Below are 21,408 nucleotides of genomic sequence, written 5' to 3'. Positions count from 1 at the left end.
GATCAGGGGGAACCCCATGCATAGTCTGGGAACGGGATACAGCCGGAACATTCTGGATCAGGTGAGCCCCCCCATGGAAACGGCTCCCGGGGAGCCAGAAAGGATCAGAAATGCCCTGGGAATCCCAATCCCCGCTGGGTGAAACGCTGCCGCGGCAGGAACCAGCCAGAAATCCATTGATTCCCCTGGAAAGGGATCCAAGGGCAAATCCCTCTCCCTGGAGGCCCCCCCGGCACGGAACAGCGCCAGGAACACGCTCGGGGTGACTCCTGGTGCTGCTCTCCTCGGCTCCGGAGAGCACAGCTCCTCCAGGGAAGCGGGAGTTCCAGGACACGCGGCTCCAGTGGATGCTAATCCTTCCCAGGCAGGATTTCCTGCGTTCCCTCCCTGCACCAGAGCCCCAGGGCAGCCAGGGATGTTCCCAGCAGGCAGGGGAATCCCTGCGGTTCCTCATTTCATAATCCATGGATGGGAATTCCTGCATTTCCTCATTCCATTTAAATAATCCATGGATGGGAATTCCTGCATTTCCTCATTCCATTTAAATAATCCATGGATGGGAATTCCATTTCATAACCCATGGATGGGAATTCCTGCATTTCCTTATTCCATTTATTAATCCATGGATGGAAATTCATTTAATAATCCATGGATGGAAATTCCTGCATTTCCTTATTTAATAATCCACGTATGGAAATTAATTTATTAACCCATGGATGGAAATTCATTTATTACCCCATGGATGGAAATTAGTTTATTAACCCATGGATGGAAATTAATTTAATTTATTACCCCATGGATGGGAATTCATTTATTACCCCATGGATGGGAATTCATTTATTAACCCAGGAACACCGTCCCTGTTATTGGCCATGTTTAGGGATAGTCAGGAATTGTTCCTGGGGGTTTTTCAGGAATTCAGGGATGTGTTTTCCGGTGATTTCCAGGGTTTTGTGCCTGGAATGCAGCTGTGGGTTGCAGACCAGCACCTTTAGCACCTTTCACTCATTAAACCATGATTATTCCAAATGGAATATTCAATCCCACATAAATCCAATTAATGCTCGGATTCCTGGGATTTTAATTCTGGAAGGACCCAGGACCAAACATTATCGATTCCAGGCCAGCTTTAAAAGTAGTTTTTGCTTTGAAATAAACCCAAAATAACTTGTGTTTCTCTTTAATCTTCCAGGTTTTAGGCACAGAAATTTCACGTATTTCTGAAATGCAGCTCTAAATATTTATGATGAACGCCAAGATTGGATCAATAAAAACGGAATATTTCAGGGTCTTTCCTTACAGACCCAAAGGTGTTCCCCAGGGGAGAGGAGATAATTAAATACCCCCTGCTGAGGAATTAATTGGGGGATTTTGGGCCAGGCTCTGCAAGGATTTACCTGGGAAAACCTTTCCCATCATCCCAAAATCAACCACAGGTATCCTAAAATCCCTTCCCTGCACTCTCCCTCCCCACTCCTGATTTTACTGTTTAATTGGATATAAAATAGATTTATTTCCCACCTTGCAGCACCTTTAAGTGCAGGATTTTGGGTGTTGATAATCAGGAACCTCACACCCAACACGAACCATTTCATATTATTATTATATAATAATATTTGTATTTATACTATTTATAATTAATATTTATACTATTTTCAATTAATATTTATACTAATTATAATTAATATTTATACTATTTATAATTAATATTTATACTAATATACTAATATTTATACATCTATAATTAATATGTATAATATTTAATATTAATATTGAATATTTTAATTAAATATTATTGCAGTGTTTAACTGGGCACGCAGAGCTCGCAATCCCGTTGCCCGATCCTTCTGATATCGTTATAAATGAAATATAAAATGAATGAATGAATGAATGTCAATGAATAATAAATTAATTGCAGTTGCAAGGATTAATCCCAGCTCTTTATTCTGGGATAAAAGCCGCTCTCTGTGCCTCTGGCTGGGGTTTAAAGCCGGGAAAACGAAGGCGGAGCTCTCGGAATTCCGATTCCTGAGAGCATCGATTCCCTTTATCAGATCCCGGGGCCTCAGGGCAGCACGGGATCCACGATCCCCACGGATCCCCACGGATTTTGGGAATCTGATCACGTTCCAGCCCAGCCCTGCCGGCATCCCGGATCAAATGCCGGGAAAACGCCGGCCCGGGAATCCCTCCCGCGGGAGCTCCCGGGAATGGGGCACCCCACACACCTGGGAACCCACAGGGATCCCTGGCCCAGCATCCCCCGGGAACGTGCCAGCATCCCAAATTCCTGGAAATCCCTCTGGATTGTCACTGCCATTGTCATTGTCACTGCCATTGTCACTGCCATTGCCATCGTCATTCCCATTCCATTCCCATTGCCATTGCCAGAGTTTGGCTGCTTTAGAGAGGAATTGTGAGCTGCAGAAGGGAATTCCTGTGATCTCTGGGGGGAATGTGAGGGGAAATAATGGGAATATGAGGGAATATAATGGGAATATAATGGGAATATGAAGGGAACATGATGGGGAATGTGTTTGGGGACAAGGATGGGAATGTGAGGAATATGAGGGATATGAGGGATACAATGGGAACATGAAGGGAACACGAGTGGGAACGTGTTTGGGATCAAGGATGGGAATGCGATGGGAATGTGAGGGATATGAGGGATATGAGGGGAATGTGAGGAATATGAGGGATATGAGGGATACAATGGGAACATGAAGGGAACACGAGTGGGAACGTGTTTGGGATCAAGGATGGGAATGTGGATCGGGGCTGTTCCCCTGGCCCAGAAGCCGAGTGCAGATTTGTTCTGGAGCCAAACCCAGCTGTCCCTGGAGCCCCTCTGCTCACCCCCAGCTCTGTTTTCCAGGATTAATCATTAGGATCATTAAGAAAAGTAAGGAACCGAGTGCTGTCAATATTCCCCATCAGAGTGTAAATAAAACCTGGGAATTTCGGAGGATTTAACTCCCAACCTTTCACCTCAGGAAATCCTCCTGAGCTTTTCCCCTGCGATCCTGCGGGATGTCCCGGAGTTATCCCCACATTCCAGCGGGGCATTCCCGGGAATGCTCACCTGGCACTTGCCGGTGCGGATGTCGTAGAGCGCCACGGAGCCGTGGCGAGCGCCCACGGCCACGCGGTGGCTGCGCTCGTAGTAGCTCACCATGTAGAACCTGAGGAGAACGGGGAAAACAAGGGGGGATTCACGGAATTGGGATGGACGGGAGCGGGATGGGATTGATTTATCTGGGATAATCCCCCGTCCCTGGGAGTGCTGGGACACCTCAGTGCCCTTCCAGGACCCTCCGTGACTCCGGGGCGTTTCCCGGGAAAGCCAAAGGAGAAGGAGAAGGGAAGGTGCCCATCGAACACTCCCCACAGTGATCCTGAACAGCCATTCCAGAACATTCTCTGGAATGCCAGATCCATGGAATTCCAGCCCACTGAACCCTCACTGTGGACTGCAGTTCTGGGGTATCACAGCGAGAGCGCGCCCGTGCCGGAATCCTGCCCTTCCATCCTCCCCCAGGGAAAACCGGGAATTTCTGGGGTCGCTCTCCCGGAGCCTGAGCACACCCGAAGGAGAAATCCTGCAGATTTCCCTCCCATCCCCTCGGCGTTCCCAGCGCCACGGCAACTGCACAGGATGGAGCTGGGGAAAACACCGGGAACATTCCCAGTGATTGCAGGGAATTCTAAATACATCCGGAGGAACAGGGAGACTGGGCACTCATTCCCATTTATCCTCGCCTTCGGGTTTTAGGGAAAAGCTCAGGAAGGAGGATTGCTCCCATCACATCCAGCCTGGCAAAGGATAACTGCTCTTTCCTTGGAGCCATCCCATATTTTAATAGGTAATTAAATTAAAATTTAATTAAGGGTGATTATTGGGATTTATGGGCTGGAGAGGTTTAAGAGGATGACTGGGATATTTATTTATCCAAGACACTGGGAATGCTCCCAGTTTATAAATAAATCACCTTTCACTCTTCCTCGTGTCACTAAAGGAGTGTCCTAATTAGGAATTATCTATTGTGTATTAATATGTATCGTGTATTCATATGAAATGTGTACCATGTATTAATATGAAATATGTACCGTGTATCAATATGAAATATGTACTATTGTGAAATACGTACCATGTATCAATATTAAATATGTAATATGTATTCATATGAAACATGTATCGTGTATTAATATGTATTACGGATCAATATGAAATATGTATTAATATTAAATATGTACCATGTATTAATATGAAATATGTATTAATATGAACTACGTATTGTGTATTAATATGAAATATGTATCATGTATCAATATGAAATATGTATAATGTATTAATATGAAACATGTATTATGTATTGATACGAAATATGTATCATGTATTAACACGAAATATGTATTAATATGAAATATGTATTGATGTGAAATATGTATCATGTATCAATATGAAATATGTATTGACATGAAATATGTATCATATACATTATGTATTAATATTAAATAGTTACTATGTATTAATATGAAATATGTATCATGTATCAATATGAATTATGTATCAATATGAAATATGTATCAATATGTCCCCTGTATCAATATGAGATATGTATCAATATGTCCCCTGTATCAATATGTCCCCTGTATCAATATGAGATATGTATCAATATGTCCCCTGTATCAATATGAAACATGTATCAATATGTCCCATGTACCAATATGACATATGTATCAATATGAAACATGTACCAATATGGAATATGTATCAATATGTCCCCTGTGTCAATATGAAACATGTCCCTGTGTCAATATGAAACATGTCCCCTGTGTCAATATGAAACATGTCCCCTGTATCAATATGTCCCCTGTGTCAATATGAAACATGTCCCTGTGTCAATATGAAACATGTCCCTGTGTCAATATGAAACATGTCCCCAGTATCAATATGAAACATGTCCCCTGTGTCAATATGAAACATGTCCCTGTGTCAATATGAAACATGTCCCCTGTGTCAATATGAAACATGTCCCCTGTGTCAATATGAAACATGTCCCTGTGTCAATATGAAACATGTCCCTGTACCAATATGAAACATGTCCCTGTGTCAATATGAAACATGTCCCCAGTATCAATATGAAACATGTCCCCTGTGTCAATATGAAACATGTCCCTGTGTCAATATGAAACATGTCCCCTGTGTCAATATGAAACATGTCCCCTGTGTCAATATGAAACATGTCCCTGTGTCAATATGAAACATGTCCCCTGTGTCAATATGAAACATGTCCCTGTGTCAATATGAAACATGTCCCCAGTATCAATATGAAACACATCCCTGTATCAATATGAAACATGTCCCCTGTATCAATATGAAACATGTCCCCTGTGTCAATATGAAACATGTCCCCTGTGTCAATATGAAACATGTCCCTGTATCAATATGAAACATGTCCCCTGTGTCAATATGAAACATGTCCCCTGTATCAATATGAAACATGTCCCTGTGTCAATATGAAACATGTCCCTGTGTCAATATGAAACATGTCCCTGTGTCAATATGAAACATGTCCCCTGTACCAATATGAAACATGTCCCCTGTGTCAATATGAAACATGTCCCTGTATCAATATGAAACATGTCCCCTGTGTCAATATGAAACATGTCCCCTGTGTCAATATGAAACATGTCCCCTGTGTCAATATGAAACATGTCCCCTGTGTCAATATGAAACATGTCCCTGTGTCAATATGAAACATGTCCCCTGTGTCAATATGAAACATGTCCCCTGTGTCAATATGAAACATGTCCCCTGTGTCAATATGAAACATGTCCCCTGTGTCAATATGAAACATGTCCCCTGTACCAATATGAAACATGTCCCCTGTATCAATATGAAACATGTCCCCTGTGTCAATATGAAACATGTCCCCTGTGTCAATATGAAACACATCCCTGTATCAATATGAAACATGTCCCCTGTATCAATATGAAACATGTCCCTGTATCAATATGAAACATGTCCCCAGTACCAATATGAAACATGTCCCCTGTATCAATATGAAACATGTCCCCTGTGTCAATATGAAACATGTCCCCTGTGTCAATATGAAACATGTCCCTGTATCAATATGAAACATGTCCCTGTATCAATATGTCCCCAGTACCAATACGAAACCTGTCCCTGTATCAATATGAGATATGTATCATTATGAAACATGTCCCCTGTATGAAACATGTCCCTGTGTCAATATGTCCCCAGTACCAATATGAAACATGTCCCTGTATCAATATGAGATATGTATCAATATGAAACATGTCCCTGTGTCAATATGTCCCCAGTACCAGTACGAAACCTGTCCCTGTAGTACAGCAGGACGCCCTCCCTGCCCGCACTGCCAGGGGCAGAGCTCACCTGCAGATGGCTGGGAAACATTCCTGCAGCCCCTTTTTCTTCACCAGGGATCCCTCCAGGCAGTACATGATGATGTCCATCACCTTGGGAACAAGCTCAGGGTCAGGGGGAGCGGGACGGGGCTGGGGACCGCGGGGCCGTGCTCCTGCCTCACCTCCACCAGCAGATCCACCACGTCCGTGGGCATCTTGTCGATGAGGATCTCGATGACGCGCAGGATCTCGCCCTTGGCGCGGGCCAGCGTGCTGGTGTGCACGTTCTGCTGCGACTGCGTGTTGGCCGCCAGCGCCGTGTGCCTGTGCACCTGCGGGGGATCCGCGGGGATGCTGAGCCTCGGGATCTGAGCTAGGGCATCCTGAGCTGGGGGATCTGATCTAGGGGATCCTGAGCTCGGGGATCCTCAGCCAGGGCATCCTGAGCTGGGGGATCTGAGCTAGGGGATCCTGAGCCTCGGGAGCTTGGTCTGTGGGATCCTGAGCCCTGGGATCCTGATCTAGGGGATCCTGAGCTGGGGGATCCTGATCTATGGGATCCTGAGCCTCAGTATCTGATCTAGGGGATCCTGAGCCTCGGGATCTGATCTATGGGATCCTGATCTAGGGGATGCTGAGCCTCGGGATCTGATCTAGGGGATCCTGAGCCACTGGAGCTCAGTCCAGGGGATCCTGAGCCAGGGGATCCTGAGCCTTGGGATCGTGATCTAGGAGATCCTGAGCCTCAGGATCTCAGTCCATGGGATCCAGGTGTCCCCACAGTGTCCCCAGACCCCCCAGGTGTCCCCAGACCCCCCAGGTGTCCCCAGAGCCCCCAGGTGTCCCCAGGTGTCCCCAGACCCCCCAGGTGTCCCCAGACCCCCCAGGTGTCCCCAGGTGTGCCCCCAGTGTCACCTCCTTGGCGATGGTGGTGATGAAGGCGGGCGGGCGGGCGGTGGCGATGAGCGCCAGCGCGTGGCGAGCGGAGCGCGCGGAGTCGGCGGCCGGGCTCAGGGGCAGCCCCGCGGTGACACTGGATGGGGACAGGGGACAAAGGGACACAAAAACAGGGATCAGAACCAGCCCAGAACCTCAGGACAGGGGACAAAGGGACACAAACGGAGAGAGAGAACAGATCAGAACCAGCCCAGGGGACAAAGGGACACAACCAGAGAGAGAGAACAGATCAGAACCAGCCCAGGGGACAAAGGGACACAGAGAGATCAGGGATCAGCTCAGGGGACAAAGGGACACAGAGAGATCCCGTTATCCCACGGATCCCGTTATCCCATTGGAATTACTTGGCGAGCTGTTTGTCGGTGTCGGCGCAGAGCTCCAGCAGCCCCATCAGCACGGCCGACACGTCCATGAAGGGCTCCCATTACCCCATTACCCCATGGATCCCATGGATCCCGTTATCCCACGGATCCCATTATCCCATGGATCCCATTACCCCATGGATCCCATGGATCCCATGGATCCCATTATCCCATGGATCCCATTATCCCATGGATCCCGTTACCCCACAGATCCCGTTATCCCGTTATCCCATGGGAATCACACACTTGGCGAGCTGTTTGTCGGCGTCGGCGCAGAGCTCCAGCAGCCCCATCAGCACGGCCGACACGTCCATGAAGGGCTCCCAGACGGTGAAGCCGCGGCCGATGAGGTCGATGGCGGTTCTGCGCACGGTGCTGTGCGCCGGGAGCCGCGCGCTGCCCGGCTGCAGCAGCAGGAACGTCAGCGCCTTGCCTGCAACAGCGAGCCGAGCCTCAGGGCCGGGAATCCCACGGGAATCCCGGGATTCCTGCCACCTCTGCCATTTCTGGATGTGCCCAGGAACACTCTGGGATTTCTGGATGTGCCCAGGAACACTCTGGGATTTCTGGATGTGCCCAGGAACACTCTGGGATTCAGGGATTTCTGGGAGCTGGATGTGCCCCAGGAACACTCTGGGATTTCTGGATGTGCCCAGGAACACTCTGGGATTTCTGGATGTGCCCCAGGAACTCTCCAGGATTTCTGGGATTTCTGGATGTGCCCCAGGAACACTCTGGGATTTCTGGGAGCTGGATGTGCCCCAGGAACACCCTGGGATTTCTGGGAGCTGGATGTGCCCCAGGAACTCTCCAGGATTTCAGGGATTTCTGGATGTGCCCAGGAACACTCTGGGATTTCTGACTGACACCAGCTCCTCTTGGGCTGTTCCTGGGGTACTCCCAGGTGTGTCTGGCCAGGGAACACCCGCAGGATGTCAGTGTGACACCGGCTGTTCCTGGGGTACTCCCAGGTGTGTCTGGCCAGGGAACACCCGCAGGATGTCAGTGTGACACCGGCTGTTCCTGGGGTACTCCCAGGTGTGTCTGGCCAGGGAACACCCGCAGGATGTCAGTGTGACACCGGCTGTTCCTGGGGTACTCACAGGTGTGTCTGGCCAGGGAGTAGTTGGAGCCGGTGCTGGTGAGGCCGAAGCCCTCGGGGGCCTGGCCGGAGCTGCGGGGCCGCGTCGGCAGCTTCGGGGGTTGGATCTCGGCGCCGAACTCGGCCCCGATGACGCCGAGCAGGACGATGGCCGTCGCCTGCTTGCGCCGCTCCTCGTACGACGTCGACGCCTTCTTGGGCTGGGCCAGCCCCGCCAGGCAGCCTGGGAGTGACACAGGAGAGGGGGTGTGAACAGCCTGAGTCCTGGAATTCCCAACCCTGTCACAAACTCCAGGGGAAATCCACAGGAGAGGGGGTGTGAACAGCCTGAGTCCTGGAATTCCCAACCCTGTCACAAACTCCAGGGGAAATCCACAGGAGACGGGGTGTGAACAGCCTGAGTCCTGGAATTCCCAACCCTGTCACAAACTCCAGGGGAAATCCACAGGAGAGGGGGTGTTACCAACCCTGAGGGTGTCCTGCCCGGGATTCCTGAGTAAAGAACGTTAACTGGGATTTTTCCAGGTATGGAAACGATTGTGGTTACCCCTAAAAACCTCCAGGTGAGCCCTGCTCTCTCCCTGTTCCAGCTGGGGTGGTGGGAATGGTGGGAATATGAATGGGAATGGTGGGAATATGAATGGGAGTGTTATCCCAGGGATGCTGGGAATGGTGGTAATATGAATGGGAGTGTTATCCCAAGCACAGGAAAGGTGGGAATGATGGGAATGATGGGAATGCTATTCCAGGCACAGGAATGATGGGAATGCTGGGAATGCTGGGAATGATGGGAATGCTATTCCAGGCACAGGAAAGGTGGGAATGTTATCCCAGGGATGGGAATGATGGGAATGCAGGGAATGATGGGAATGCCATCCCAGGCACAGGAACGATGGGAATGTTATCCCAGGCCCAGGAATGACAGCATCACTCACCTGCTGCCATGTCATCGTCAGCCAGCTCCGGCTCCTCCTCCTGCGCCTTGGCCTCGGCTCCCGACGGATCCGCACTGCCGGACGGAGCCTGCAGGGATTCCGTGGTCACTCCAGCTGGGAAACACCAGAAACACGGATCAGACACCCGGAATGGCTCCCTGACCCCGGCTCCCCGAGCCTCAACTGCACAGGCTGAGCCTGGAACAGCCAGAGTGGGAATTGGTGTGAGCAGGAACAGCCAGAGTGGGAATTGGTGTGAGCAGGAACAGCCAGAGTGGGAATTGGTGTCCCCTGGAACAGCCAGAGTGGGAATTGGTGTGAGCAGGAACAGCCAGAGTGGGAATTGGTGTGAGCTGGAACAGCCAGAGTGGGAATTGGTGTGAGCAGGAACAGCCAGAGTGGGAATTGGTGTGAGCAGGAACAGCCAGAGTGGGAATTGGTGTCCCCTGGAACAGCCAGAGTGGGAATTGGTGTGAGCTGGAACAGCCAGAGTGGGAATTTTCGGGAATTCCCGATTCCCGGGGCGTTTCCCGGCGGATCCTTACGGGAGATGAGGCTGTCCATGTACTGGGGCAGGTACGGAGCCCAGGTGTCGATGGTTTCCTTCCGGCCGGCCTGCTCCATCCTGCGCAGCTCGGCCAGCAGCAGCGCCTGCGCCGCCTCCCGCACCTGCACAACGCAAACTGGGTAAACTGGGAGCACTGGGATCCACCCCTGGGGAACTGGGAGCACTGGGATCCACCCCTGGGGAACTGGGAGCACTGGGATCCACCCCTGGGGAACTGGGAGCACTGGGAATCATCCCTGGGGAACTGGGACCTGGTTGGGAAACATTCCCAATAAACTGGGAACACTGGGAAACATCCCAAATAAACTGGGAACACTAGGAAACATCCCACATAAACTGGGAATGGCTGGGAAACATCCCAAACAAACTGGGAACCACTGGAAAATAATCCCAATAAACTGGGATCTGACTGGGAAATATTCCCAACTAAACTGGGAAACATTCCCATATGAACTGGGAACACTGGGAAACATCCCAAATAAACTGGGAACACTGGGAAACATCCCAAACAAACTGGGAACCCTGGGAAACATCTCAACTAAACCTCCAGGCAGCGATCCTGCCATTCCAGAGGGAACATTCCCAAATAAAACCTTTGGGAAGAGAATTCCCAGCTCACCTCCAGGCAGCGATCCTGCCATTCCAGAGGGAACATTCCCAAATAAAACCTTTGGGAAGAGAATTCCCAGCTCACCTCCAGGCAGCGATCCTGCCATTCCAGAGGGAACATTCCCAAATAAAACCTTTGGGAAGAGAATTCCCAGCTCACCTCCAGGCAGCGATCCTGCCAGCGCCGGGCCAGCATCTCCAGCAGCGGCGGCCGGAACCGCTCCAGCCCCAGCAGCTCCGGGAGCATCACACAGTGCATGGCAGCCAGCTGGCTCCAGCCTGGAAAACATGGAAAACTCATCCCAAAAATCCATCCCTGAAATCCCAAACGTCCCCAAAATCCATCCCTGAAATCCCAAACATCCATCCCAGAAATCCCCCAAATCCCGGATCTCCGGGAGCATCACACAGTGCATGGCAGCCAGCTGGCTCCAGCCTGGAAAACATGGAAAACTCATCCCAAAAATCCCAAACATCCCAAAAATCCATCCCAAAAATCCCCAAAATCCATCCCTGAAATCCCAAACATCCATCCCAAAAATCCCCTAAATCCCGGATCTCTGGGAGCATCACACAGTGCATGGCAGCCAGCTGGCTCCAGCCTGGAAAACATGGAAAACTCATCCCAAAAATCCCAAACATCCCAAAAATCCATCCCTAAAATCCCAAAAATCCCAAACATCCATCCCAAAAATCCCCCCAAAAGTTCCCCCAAAAAATCCCTGCAAAAACCCCCAAAAATCCTAAAAAATCCCCCCAAGATCCTAAAAAATCCCGAAAAAATCCCCCAAAAAATAAAAAAAAAAAAAATCCCAAAAAATCCCCCCCAAATCCCCCAAAACCCCCCAAAAAATTCCCCCCAAAAATCCCCCAAAAAATCCAAAAAAATCCCCCCAAAAACCAAAAAAATTCCCAATAATCCCAAACCCCCTGGTCCATCCCCCTGTGCCCACCTGCCCCAGCCCATCCAGCTGTTCCAGCAGCACAGCTGGAATAACTCACACCCATCCCAAAAATCCCCAAAAAATCCCCAAAAATCCCCAAAAAATCCCCCCCAAAATCCCCCCAAAATCCTAAAAAATCTTCCCAAAAATTCCCCCCAAAATCCTAAAAAAACCCCAAAAAATCCCCCAAAAAATAAAAAAAAAAAATCCCTCAGAAAATCAAAAAAATCCCCAAAAATAGCACCAAAAACTCCAAAAAAATTCCCCCAAAATATCCCAAAATTCCCAATAATCCCAAACCCCCTGGTCCATCCCCCTGTGCCCACCTGCCCCAGCCCATCCAGCTGTTCCAGCAGCACAGCTGGAATAACTCACACCCATCCCAAAAATCCCCAAAAAATCCCCAAAAATCCCCAAAAAATCCCCCCAAAAATCCTAAAAAATCCCCCAAAATCCCCAAAAAATCCCCCCAAAATCCCCAAAAATTCCAAAAAATCCCCCAAAAATCCCAAACTCCCTGGTCCATCCCCCTGTGCCCACCTGCCCCAGCCCATCCAGCTGTTCCAGCAGCACAGCTGGAATTACTCAGTGGCTGTTTCCTATCAAACATTTACGAAATTCACACCAACTGAGAATTAAAATATGCAAATAAACGCGTTTGAAATGAATAAAGTGCAAACGAAGCCGGGATGAGAGGTGAGGTGAGGAGGAAGAGGAGGAAGAGGAAGAAAGGAGGGAATACCTTCGTTGACCAAGAAACAGGGATGGAAAGCGGAGCTGTCGGCGGGGCCGGAATCCGCGCCGGGAGCAGCGGCTTCAGCGGGAAAGGAAAGGAAATCAAGGAGAGAAAAGTCAGGAGAGCAGCAGGAAAATTAATATTCAAAATTAATATTCAGAAAGGAAATAAAAGAGAAAAGTCAGAAAAATTAATATTCAAAATTAATATTCAGAAAGGAAAGGAAATGAAAGAGAGAAAAGTCAGGAAAATTAATATTCAAAATTAATATTCAGAAAGAAAGGAAATAAAAGAGAGAAAAGTCAGGAGAGCAGCAGGAAAATTAATATTCAAAATTAATATTCAGAAAGGAAAGGAAAGAGAGAAAAGTCAGGAAAATTAATATTTAATTAAAAATTAATATTCAATTCAAAATTAATATTCAGAAAGGAAATAAAAGAGAAAAGTCAGGAAAATTAATATTCAAAATTAATATTCAGAAAGGAAATGAAAGAGAAAAGTCAGGAAAATTAATATTCAAAATTAATATTCAGAAAGGAAAGGAAATGAAAGAGAGAAAAGTCAGGAAAATTAATATTCAAAATTAATATTCAGAAAGAAAGGAAATAAAAGAGAGAAAAGTCAGGAGAGCAGCAGGAAAATTAATATTCAAAATTAATATTCAGAAAGGAAAGGAAAGAGAGAAAAGTCAGGAAAATTAATATTTAATTAAAAATTAATATTCAATTCAAAATTAATATTCAGAAAGGAAATAAAAGAGAAAAGTCAGGAAAATTAATATTCAGAAAGGAAATGAAAGAGAAAAGTCAGGAAAATTAATATTCAAAATTAATATTCAGAAAGGAAAGGAAATGAAAGAGAGAAAAGTCAGGAAAATTAATATTCAAAATTAATATTCAGAAAGAAAGTAAACAAAAGAGAGAAAAGTCAGGAAAATTAATATTCAAAATTAATATTCAGAAAGAAAGGAAATAAAAGAGAGAAAAGTCAGGAGAGCAGCAGGAAAATTAATATTCAGCCCTAAATTAATATTCAGCTCAAAATTCAACTTAAAAATAATATTCAGCTTAAAAATTAATGTTCAACTCAAAATAATATTCAGCTTTAAAAGAATATTCAAGTCAAAATTAATATTCAGCTCAAAATTAATATTCAGCTTAAAAAATAATATTCAATTCAAAATTAATCAGCTTTGAAATAATATTCAGCTCAAAATTAATATTCAGCTCAAAATTAATATTCAGCTCAAAATTAATATTCAAAAAGATGAGGAAATAAAAGAGAGCAGAGTGAGGAGAGCAGCAGCTGGAATTGAATTGGAGAATGGAAAATAAGAGGAGCTGTGATGGTGTTAAAGTGTTTGAAAATAATGTTCAAAGTAATGTTCAAAGTAATATTCAGCTCAAAAATTAATATTCAACTCAAAATTAATATTCAGCTCAAAAAATAATATTCAACTCAAAATTAATATTCAGCACAAAATTAATATCCAGCTCAAAATTAATATTCAACTCAAAATTCAGCTTAAAAATAATATTCAGCTTGAAAATAATATTCAACTCCAAATAATATTCAGCTTCAAATTTAATATTCAATTCAAAATTAACATTCAACTCAAAATTAATATTCAGCTTAAAATTAATATTCAACTTGAAAATAATATTCACCTTAACCAGCCTGAGCTGTCCCAGGAAATTCACCTGAGCCCCCCAGGAAATTCACCTGCACCAGCCTGAGCTGCCCCACTGTCACTCCCGGATATCCACTGGAATTTCACCTCGTTTTAAATTGCCAATAGGTAAAAAATGCAAGTTTTTACCCCAGAAATGTCAGAAAAGCTCAGGGGGAGCCCAGCAGCTCGGGCTGGAACCGAATCCAGCAGCTGGAATAAATCCCTTCCCGCCCCGCCGGGACAAGGAGCACCCAAAAACGGGTTGGGGTTGGGAAAGGAGAAATTACAGCTGAGGAGTGAAAGGAAATTCTCAGTGCTGAGTTTGTGTTGGGTTCTGCTGGAGCTGCTCCTCCATCGGGAGCGATCCCGGCACCGAGCTGGGATCGTGGTTCCCATGGGAACAGCCCAGGAGTGATCCCCATCCTGGCACCGAGCTGGGATCGTGGTTCCCATGGGAACAGCCCAGGAGTGATCCCCATCCCGATCTGGGATCGTGGTTCCCATGGGAACAGCCCAGGAGTGATCCCGGCACCGAGCTGGGATCGTGGTTCCCACAGGAACAGCCCAGGAGTGATCCCCATCCCGATCTGGGATCGTGGTTCCCATGGGAACAGCCCAGGAGCGATCCCGATCCTGATCCCCATCCCGAGCTGGGATCCTGGTTCCCATGGGAACAGCCCAGGAGTGATCCTGATCCTGGATCATGGTTCCCATGGGAACACTTTGGGATGAGTCTGCAGAGCTTCACACCCCTCCTCCAAGCCACAGTGTCTGGGGGCACTTGAGACAGCCCAGAGCTCCCGGGCAGGGAAGGATGTCACCGGTTCCTAAACAAGTCCTACCCCCAGTGATGTCCCCATAACTCCCGGGCCAGCAGCTGCACGCCCTGCAAAGGAGGGTCCTGTCACCTTGTTTGATCTGCCCTTAAGGAGGGTCCTGTCACCTTGTTTGATCTGCCCTGAAGGAGGGTCCTGTCACCTTGCTTGATCTGCCCTGAAGGAAGTTTTTCCTTACCTTGTTTGATCTGTCCTTGCGCAGCGTGGCCGGCGGTCGGAGGCTTCCCCTTGCCCATCTCGGGGGTGCCCGGCCTGGGCGGCCTAAACAGGAGACAGCCGAGGGGAGGGACAGAGGTGAGCTCCAGAGCCCCGGCGAGGGGAGCCTGAGGCTGGAGCAGGACAGAGAGCCCGGGGCTGGAGAGGGGAGGGGAGCCTGGGGACGGAGTGGTGCAGGGAGCCCGAGGCCAGAGTGGCTTGGGGCGCCCGGGCTGGAGCAGCTTGGGGAGCCTGAGGCTGGAGCAGCTTGGGGAGCCCCAGCACCCCAGCTCAGGGAACCCAAGGCCAGAGCAGCTCAGGGAACCCAAGGCCAGAGCAGCTCAGGGAACCCAAGGCCAGAGCAGCTCAGGGAACCCAAGGCCAGAGCAGCACAGGGAACCCAAGGCCAGAGCAGCTCAGGGAACCCAGAGCCCCAGCTCATGGAACCCAAGGCCAGAGCAGCTCAGGGAACCCAAGGCCAGAGCAGCTCAGGGAACCCAAGGCCAGAGCAGCTCAGGGAACCCAAGGCCAGAGCAGCTCATGGAACCCAAGGCCAGAGCAGCTCAGGGAACCCAAGGCCAGAGCAGCTCAGGGACCCCAGCACCCCGGCTCATGGAACCCAAGGCCAGAGCAGCTCAGGGACCCCAGCACCCCGGCTCATGGAACCCAAGGCCAGAGCAGCTCAGGGAGCCCAGCACCCCGGCTCAGGGAGCCCAAGGCCAGAGCAGCACACGGAGCCCGCTGGGTACCTGGCAGGGCCTTTCTTCATGTGCTCCCCGATGAAGGTGGCGTTGGTCATGCTCATCAGCGTGTTGGCCAGCGAGATGACGGACAGCAGGTGCTGCGTGGTGACGGCCCGCGACACTCCGTACGTGCCCCTTCCCAAGCCCTCCGTCACCCCGCCCGCGGGCCGGTTGTAGCCGGGCAGCATCAGGGACATGTGGCCTCCCCGCGACAGGAGGCCGAAGGACACGGAGCAGTGCGGCTTCAGCATGCCCAGGCGATCCAGGCACAGCTCGTCCAGCACGGAGTTGAGGCCCCAGGCGTGCAGGCAGGACATGAAGAGCTTGGCCGTGTCCATGGTCAGGTTATACTCCAGCAAAGTCAGCGGCTTGGATTTGCTGGAGCGATATTCCGGATCGCCGTCCTCTCTCCTCTGCCTCGTGGCCTCTTCATCCTCGTCCTCATCGTCCAGGAGGTGCTCCTTGATGTTCTCCTTGATGGTTTCCTTCACCTGCTGGAAGAGCACGGCCGCTCTCTTGCCGGCGAGGAAGGAGCCGCCCTTGTCGGAGCCGCCCGAGGATTTCTGCAGGCTCTCGGGGGCGAGCAGCGCGGCGCTGGGCCGCGACGCCTCCTCCGTCAGCAGCTGGATAATCAGAGCCTCCACGTCGAAAAACAGCACGTGGATGTCGGGGTCTGTCAGGTTTGTCTTGATGGCCTGAACCATCAGGGAGTTGTGGGAGTATTTGGGTAAATTCCCCTGGAAAACAGAGAGTGGATTGGAATTTCAATCGGGGAAGCTGTGCCCATGAAACACAGAAACTCAATTTACAGGTGTTCACAGGAAACTGAGCTCTGTGGGTGAGCCACGAGCTCACATCTCCTTCTGATCCCAGACTGGAGCCGTGTTCCAAAGGAAAAACCTGCTCTGGGAGCGTTGTTCTCCCTGACCCCTTCACCAGGACAGGAAACACCCAGGGAACAGCGACAAACACAACATTCCCAATTCCCCAGGATGGGCACAACACCCTGAGCACAGCCGTGCTGCTGGAGCTGTGACAGTGACACACAGGATCCCTGAGCACAGCCGTGCTGCTGGAGCTGTGACAGTGACACACAGGATCCCTGAGCACAGCCGTGCTGCTGGAGCTGTGACAGTGACACACAACACCCTGAGCACAGCTGTGCTGCTGGAGCTGTGACAGTGACACACAGGATCCCTGAGCACAGCCGTGCTGCTGGAGCTGTGACAGTGACACACAGGATCCCTGAGCACAGCCGTGCTGCTGGAGCTGTGACAGTGACACACAGGATCCCTGAGCACAGCCGTGCTGCTGGAGCTGTGACAGTGACACACAGGATCCCTGAGCACAGCCGTGCTGCTGGAGCTGTGACAGTGACACACAACACCCTGAGCACAGCTGTGCTGCTGGAGCTGTGACAGTGACACACAGGATCCCTGAGCACAGCCGTGCTGCTGGAGCTGTGACAGTGACACACAACACCCTGAGCACAGCCGTGCTGCTGGAGCTGTGACAGTGACACACAGGATCCCTGAGCACAGCCGTGCTGCTGGAGCTGTGACAGTGACACACAGGATCCCTGAGCACAGCCGTGCTGCTGGAGCTGTGACAGTGACACACAACACCCTGAGCACAGCCGTGCTGCTGGAGCTGTGACAGTGACACACAACACCCTGAGCCCAGCACCGTCACCCACCTTGTCGGAGGCCTCCGAGGCCAGCAGGTTGGTGGCCAGGGTCTGCAGCTTCTGGTGGGCCACGTTCTTGAGGGCGGCCAGGCTGCGGCGCGTCATGGCCTGCTTCAGGTTGACGGCGGGGTGACTGAGCGCGTCCAGCGCGGCGGGCACGGCCTCGTCACAGGCGCTCAGGATCTCCACGGCTGTGATTCCCATCACGCAGCGATCTAGAGCCCCTGCGGCCGCGGGAGGGATGGGAACGGCTCAGAACACACCGGGAACCGGAACGAGCATTAACGGGGTGAGGAGGGGTTCCCAAAGGATGGAGCTACACCTGAACCTCTGGGAACTTCCATCAGGGTGGCTCTCTCCTGAACACCTGGAGTGAGGAGTTCCAGGTAGAAATGTGGAAAAGGATGGAGCTACACCTGAACCTCTGGGAACTTCCCTCAGGGTGATCCTGTGCTCAACACCTGGAGTGAGGAGCTCCAGGCAGGAATGTGGAAAAGGATGGATTTCCCCTCAGTGTGCTCCCACACTGAACAGCCAGAGCTGCCAGCTCCAGGCAGGAATGTGGAAAAGGATGGAGCTACACCTGAACCTCTGAATTTCCCTCAGGATGGTTCTCTCCTGAACACCTGGAGTGAGGAGTTCCAGGTAGAAATGTGGAAAAGGATGGAGTTACACCTGAACCTCTGTGATTTCCCCTCAGTGTGCTCCCACACTGAACAGCCAGAGCTGCCAGCTTCACATACAAATGTGGAAAAGGAACACCCAGAGCTCCCAGCTCCAGGCAGGAATGTGAAAAGGATGGAATTTCCCTCAGTGTGATCCTGCACCAAACACCCAGAGCTCTCAGCTCCAGGCAGGAATGTGGAAAAGGATGGAGTTACACCTGGACTTCTGTGATTTCCCCTCAGTGTGCTCCCACACTGAACAGCCAGAGCTGCCAGCCCCAGGCAGGAATGTGGAAAAGGATGGAGCTACACCTGAACCTCTGTGATTTCCCCTCAGTGTGCTCCCACACTGAACAGCCAGAGCTCCCAGCTCCAGGCAGGAATGTGGAAAAGGATGGAGTTACACCTGAACCTCTGTGATTTCCCCTCAGTGTGCTCCCACACTGAAGAGCCAGAGCTGCCAGCCCCAGGCAGGAAGGTTCCAGAACCAGCTGTGCCCCAGCCCAGCCGCAGCCCCGCGCCGTTGCCACCCCCGGAGCGGCCGGACTCACCCGTGTCCATCTGCCAGACGTAGACGGAGCCGTCGGAACACCCCACCACCAGGTAATCGTCGGACGGCCTCCACTTGATCACCTGGATGGGGAAGAGGTGGCGCGAGGCCAGCATGATGCATTTCTTCTCCCTCAGGCTCAGCAGCCCCACCGAGTGATCGCTGGCCACCGAGCACACGCAGTGCTGCACCCTCGCCTGCAAAACGAGGACAAACTTCATTGGAACCTGGGATTGTTCAATTGGGATTCAATTAATTCCCCTCTGGGCCAAGGCATCAATGGGCAAACTCACTGAGCTGGCCGGCAACAGAATTCCCTTTGCACCTTGTTAGAAATGCTCATCGTATTATTGGCTTTTCACAAGTATTAAAATGAATATTATATGTATAAAATCAGAAAATTTAGCTGTAATAATATAGTCTTCTTTATTAGAATGAATATTATGTATATAAGATCAGAAAATTTAGCTGTAATAATATATTCTTTATTTCTGTTATTAATAAAACTTAGGAATAGTGGTATAATAAATGTGTGTTAAGCTATGACACAGCATTAAAACAAAACCTGCTTTTGTTTGTGTAACCCAAAGATTGAAAAAGATATAATAATAAAATTAAAAATAGCTGGAGACTTTTTTTCTTTTGTAAACTCTCTTATCCAGATGAAGCCAGCAGTGCCCAGAACTCTGGGGGGGGAGGAATTTATTGCATTTCTGGTATCAGGGAATGTAAATCATGATGGAACCAAGAGCATTGATCTATTGGGAAGGGGGCAAGAGAAAACTAAAGACAAGAACACCAAAAATCCTAAGGAGAATGCATGAATGAGAATTTATGAATATGTATGAGAATTTATGAATATGTAAGTGAATTTATGGCTAGGAATAAGAATTTATGGATATATATACAAGAATTTATGGATATATATATAAGAATTTATGGATATATATATATAAGAATTTATGGATATGTAGTAGGGTTCTGTTTTTAAGGGACAATCCTTTGTCAGTGAGGTGAATGCAGAGACACCCAGCCCTATCTGTATACTTTATTTTTTTCTCCTCATTGTTTTTTAATTAAACTTTTAAATTCTCTAAAAATCACGTGAACCTCGTTTTTCACAACCTCACTGAAAATGGGTGTTAAACCTTGAAAACTGCAGGCTTTGCTTAGCAAAACAATCAACTTTGCTTGTTAAATTCTATTTCTTCAGCTAAGTTTCAAGAGGTGAAATTGTCCCTAAAGATTATTTTTAAGGGGTTTAATGAAGCCCCTATTTTCAATCCTTTCTATAAATAAAACACGATGGTGGAAAGCACGACTAGCAGGATAATCCAGGTGTTTTTGTGCAGCTGTTGCAGGAGCTGGGAGGGTTGGCAGCTCCCCAACACCTCCCCTGGTGCAGGAAACGTTATCCCGGAGAACTCACGCTGCAGTTTTCTGGTGGGACCAGCAGCTGGGTGATTTCCCCTCCGTGCACACAGAAGATGTGTTTCATCTCTCCGGAGAAGATATCCCAGACGATGACGGAGAAATCCACGCCGCCCGAGATCAGGAACCTCTGGTCGTAGCGGGAGGACACCTGGTGAGGGTACAGCAAACAGGTGACCTTGTTCCGGTGGCCTCGCAGCGTCCTGTGAGGGGGCCAGCCTGCCCGAAAAGAGAGCAGAAATGGGAATTCAGCAGAAGCAGGACGTGCTGGCTGGGCTGGACGGGCTCTCCCCACACACCTCTGTGGCAGCAAGGGAGACAGAATTAACACTGTTCCACCCCAAACCCCTTGTGAAGGGTGGGGCTCTGACTGGGGTTGTGTCCCTGGGGTTCTCCCTTGGTGTGTTGCTGGTGCTCCCTGAGCCTGAACTCCACCCTCAGAGTGTCAGTGTTCAGGATCACACATAACCACCAATGGTTATATGCAGGTGCTTTATTTAAAGAGCTCTGGGTGTCAGGGGTACACAGACCCAAATCTGACCCGATTTGGGTTTGAGTTGAACATGTTTTATACTCTATCGTTATACAACTTCCATATTAATTATTAAACTTACACTGTTCTATTGTAAGCATTGTTTTTACCCAGGCATGGATTTCTCGTGATCCCCCCTAACATTGTTCCTCATGTTCTCTAAACAATAATTCTATCTACTCACATCTAACAATTGTATCATTTATCATATACTGATCACACATTTATCATATACTGACCATGTACTGACCACACAGGTGCAGTTTGACCTGGTCTTCAGCAAGCACAAGGCCTAACATTTCCCAGGGCCTGCTTTTCCCAGGGCTTTCCAAACCTAACTTTCCTTCTAAGTCCCCCAATTTTCTAAGATTTTAAGGCCTTGGAAACCCTCAGGGGTTCTGTCCCTCAAAAACCCCTGCTGTGCCTGTTTGGGTCTCTCTGTTCTGGATCTGGGTTGTCCCCATGCTGCATAAACGGTTTCAGCATGGGGA

The 21,408-nt window shown here is 49.2% G+C and overlaps 1 protein-coding gene across 9 annotated transcripts in view; it reads right to left on the bottom strand.

Annotated features, from left to right (window-relative positions):
* WDR7 (WD repeat domain 7) overlaps positions 1–21,408 on the bottom strand; it is a 35,529-nt gene that overhangs the window by 1,892 nt on the left and 12,229 nt on the right. For 6 of the 9 annotated variants that reach the window (XM_086869172.1, XM_086869173.1, XM_086869171.1 and 3 more), the window contains 15 exons: positions 20,384–20,604; positions 18,956–19,151; positions 17,749–17,963; positions 16,059–16,789; positions 15,293–15,375; positions 12,613–12,684; positions 11,087–11,205; positions 10,295–10,418; positions 9,750–9,863; positions 8,816–9,037; positions 7,959–8,145; positions 7,309–7,426; positions 6,576–6,725; positions 6,422–6,504; positions 3,083–3,182 (listed from right to left, as the gene is read on the bottom strand). In XM_086869172.1, coding sequence (XP_086725298.1) covers positions 3,083–3,182; positions 6,422–6,504; positions 6,576–6,725; positions 7,309–7,426; positions 7,959–8,145; positions 8,816–9,037; positions 9,750–9,863; positions 10,295–10,418; positions 11,087–11,205; positions 12,613–12,684; positions 15,293–15,375; positions 16,059–16,789; positions 17,749–17,963; positions 18,956–19,151; positions 20,384–20,604 — 2,735 coding nt within the window. The remainder of the gene's footprint in view (positions 1–3,082; positions 3,183–6,421; positions 6,505–6,575; positions 6,726–7,308; positions 7,427–7,958; positions 8,146–8,815; positions 9,038–9,749; positions 9,864–10,294; positions 10,419–11,086; positions 11,206–12,612; positions 12,685–15,292; positions 15,376–16,058; positions 16,790–17,748; positions 17,964–18,955; positions 19,152–20,383; positions 20,605–21,408) is intronic. The other 3 variants (XM_086869176.1, XM_086869178.1, XM_086869177.1) reach the window with 1 other exon arrangement.

The sequence above is a fragment of the Cyanistes caeruleus genome, chromosome Z (assembly GCF_971803275.1).
Source record: "Cyanistes caeruleus chromosome Z, bCyaCae1.hap1.1, whole genome shotgun sequence".
Taxonomy (NCBI): domain Eukaryota; kingdom Metazoa; phylum Chordata; class Aves; order Passeriformes; family Paridae; genus Cyanistes; species Cyanistes caeruleus.
Note: the sequence above shows the minus strand (reverse complement) of the source record. Positions and strands in the feature narration are given on the sequence as shown.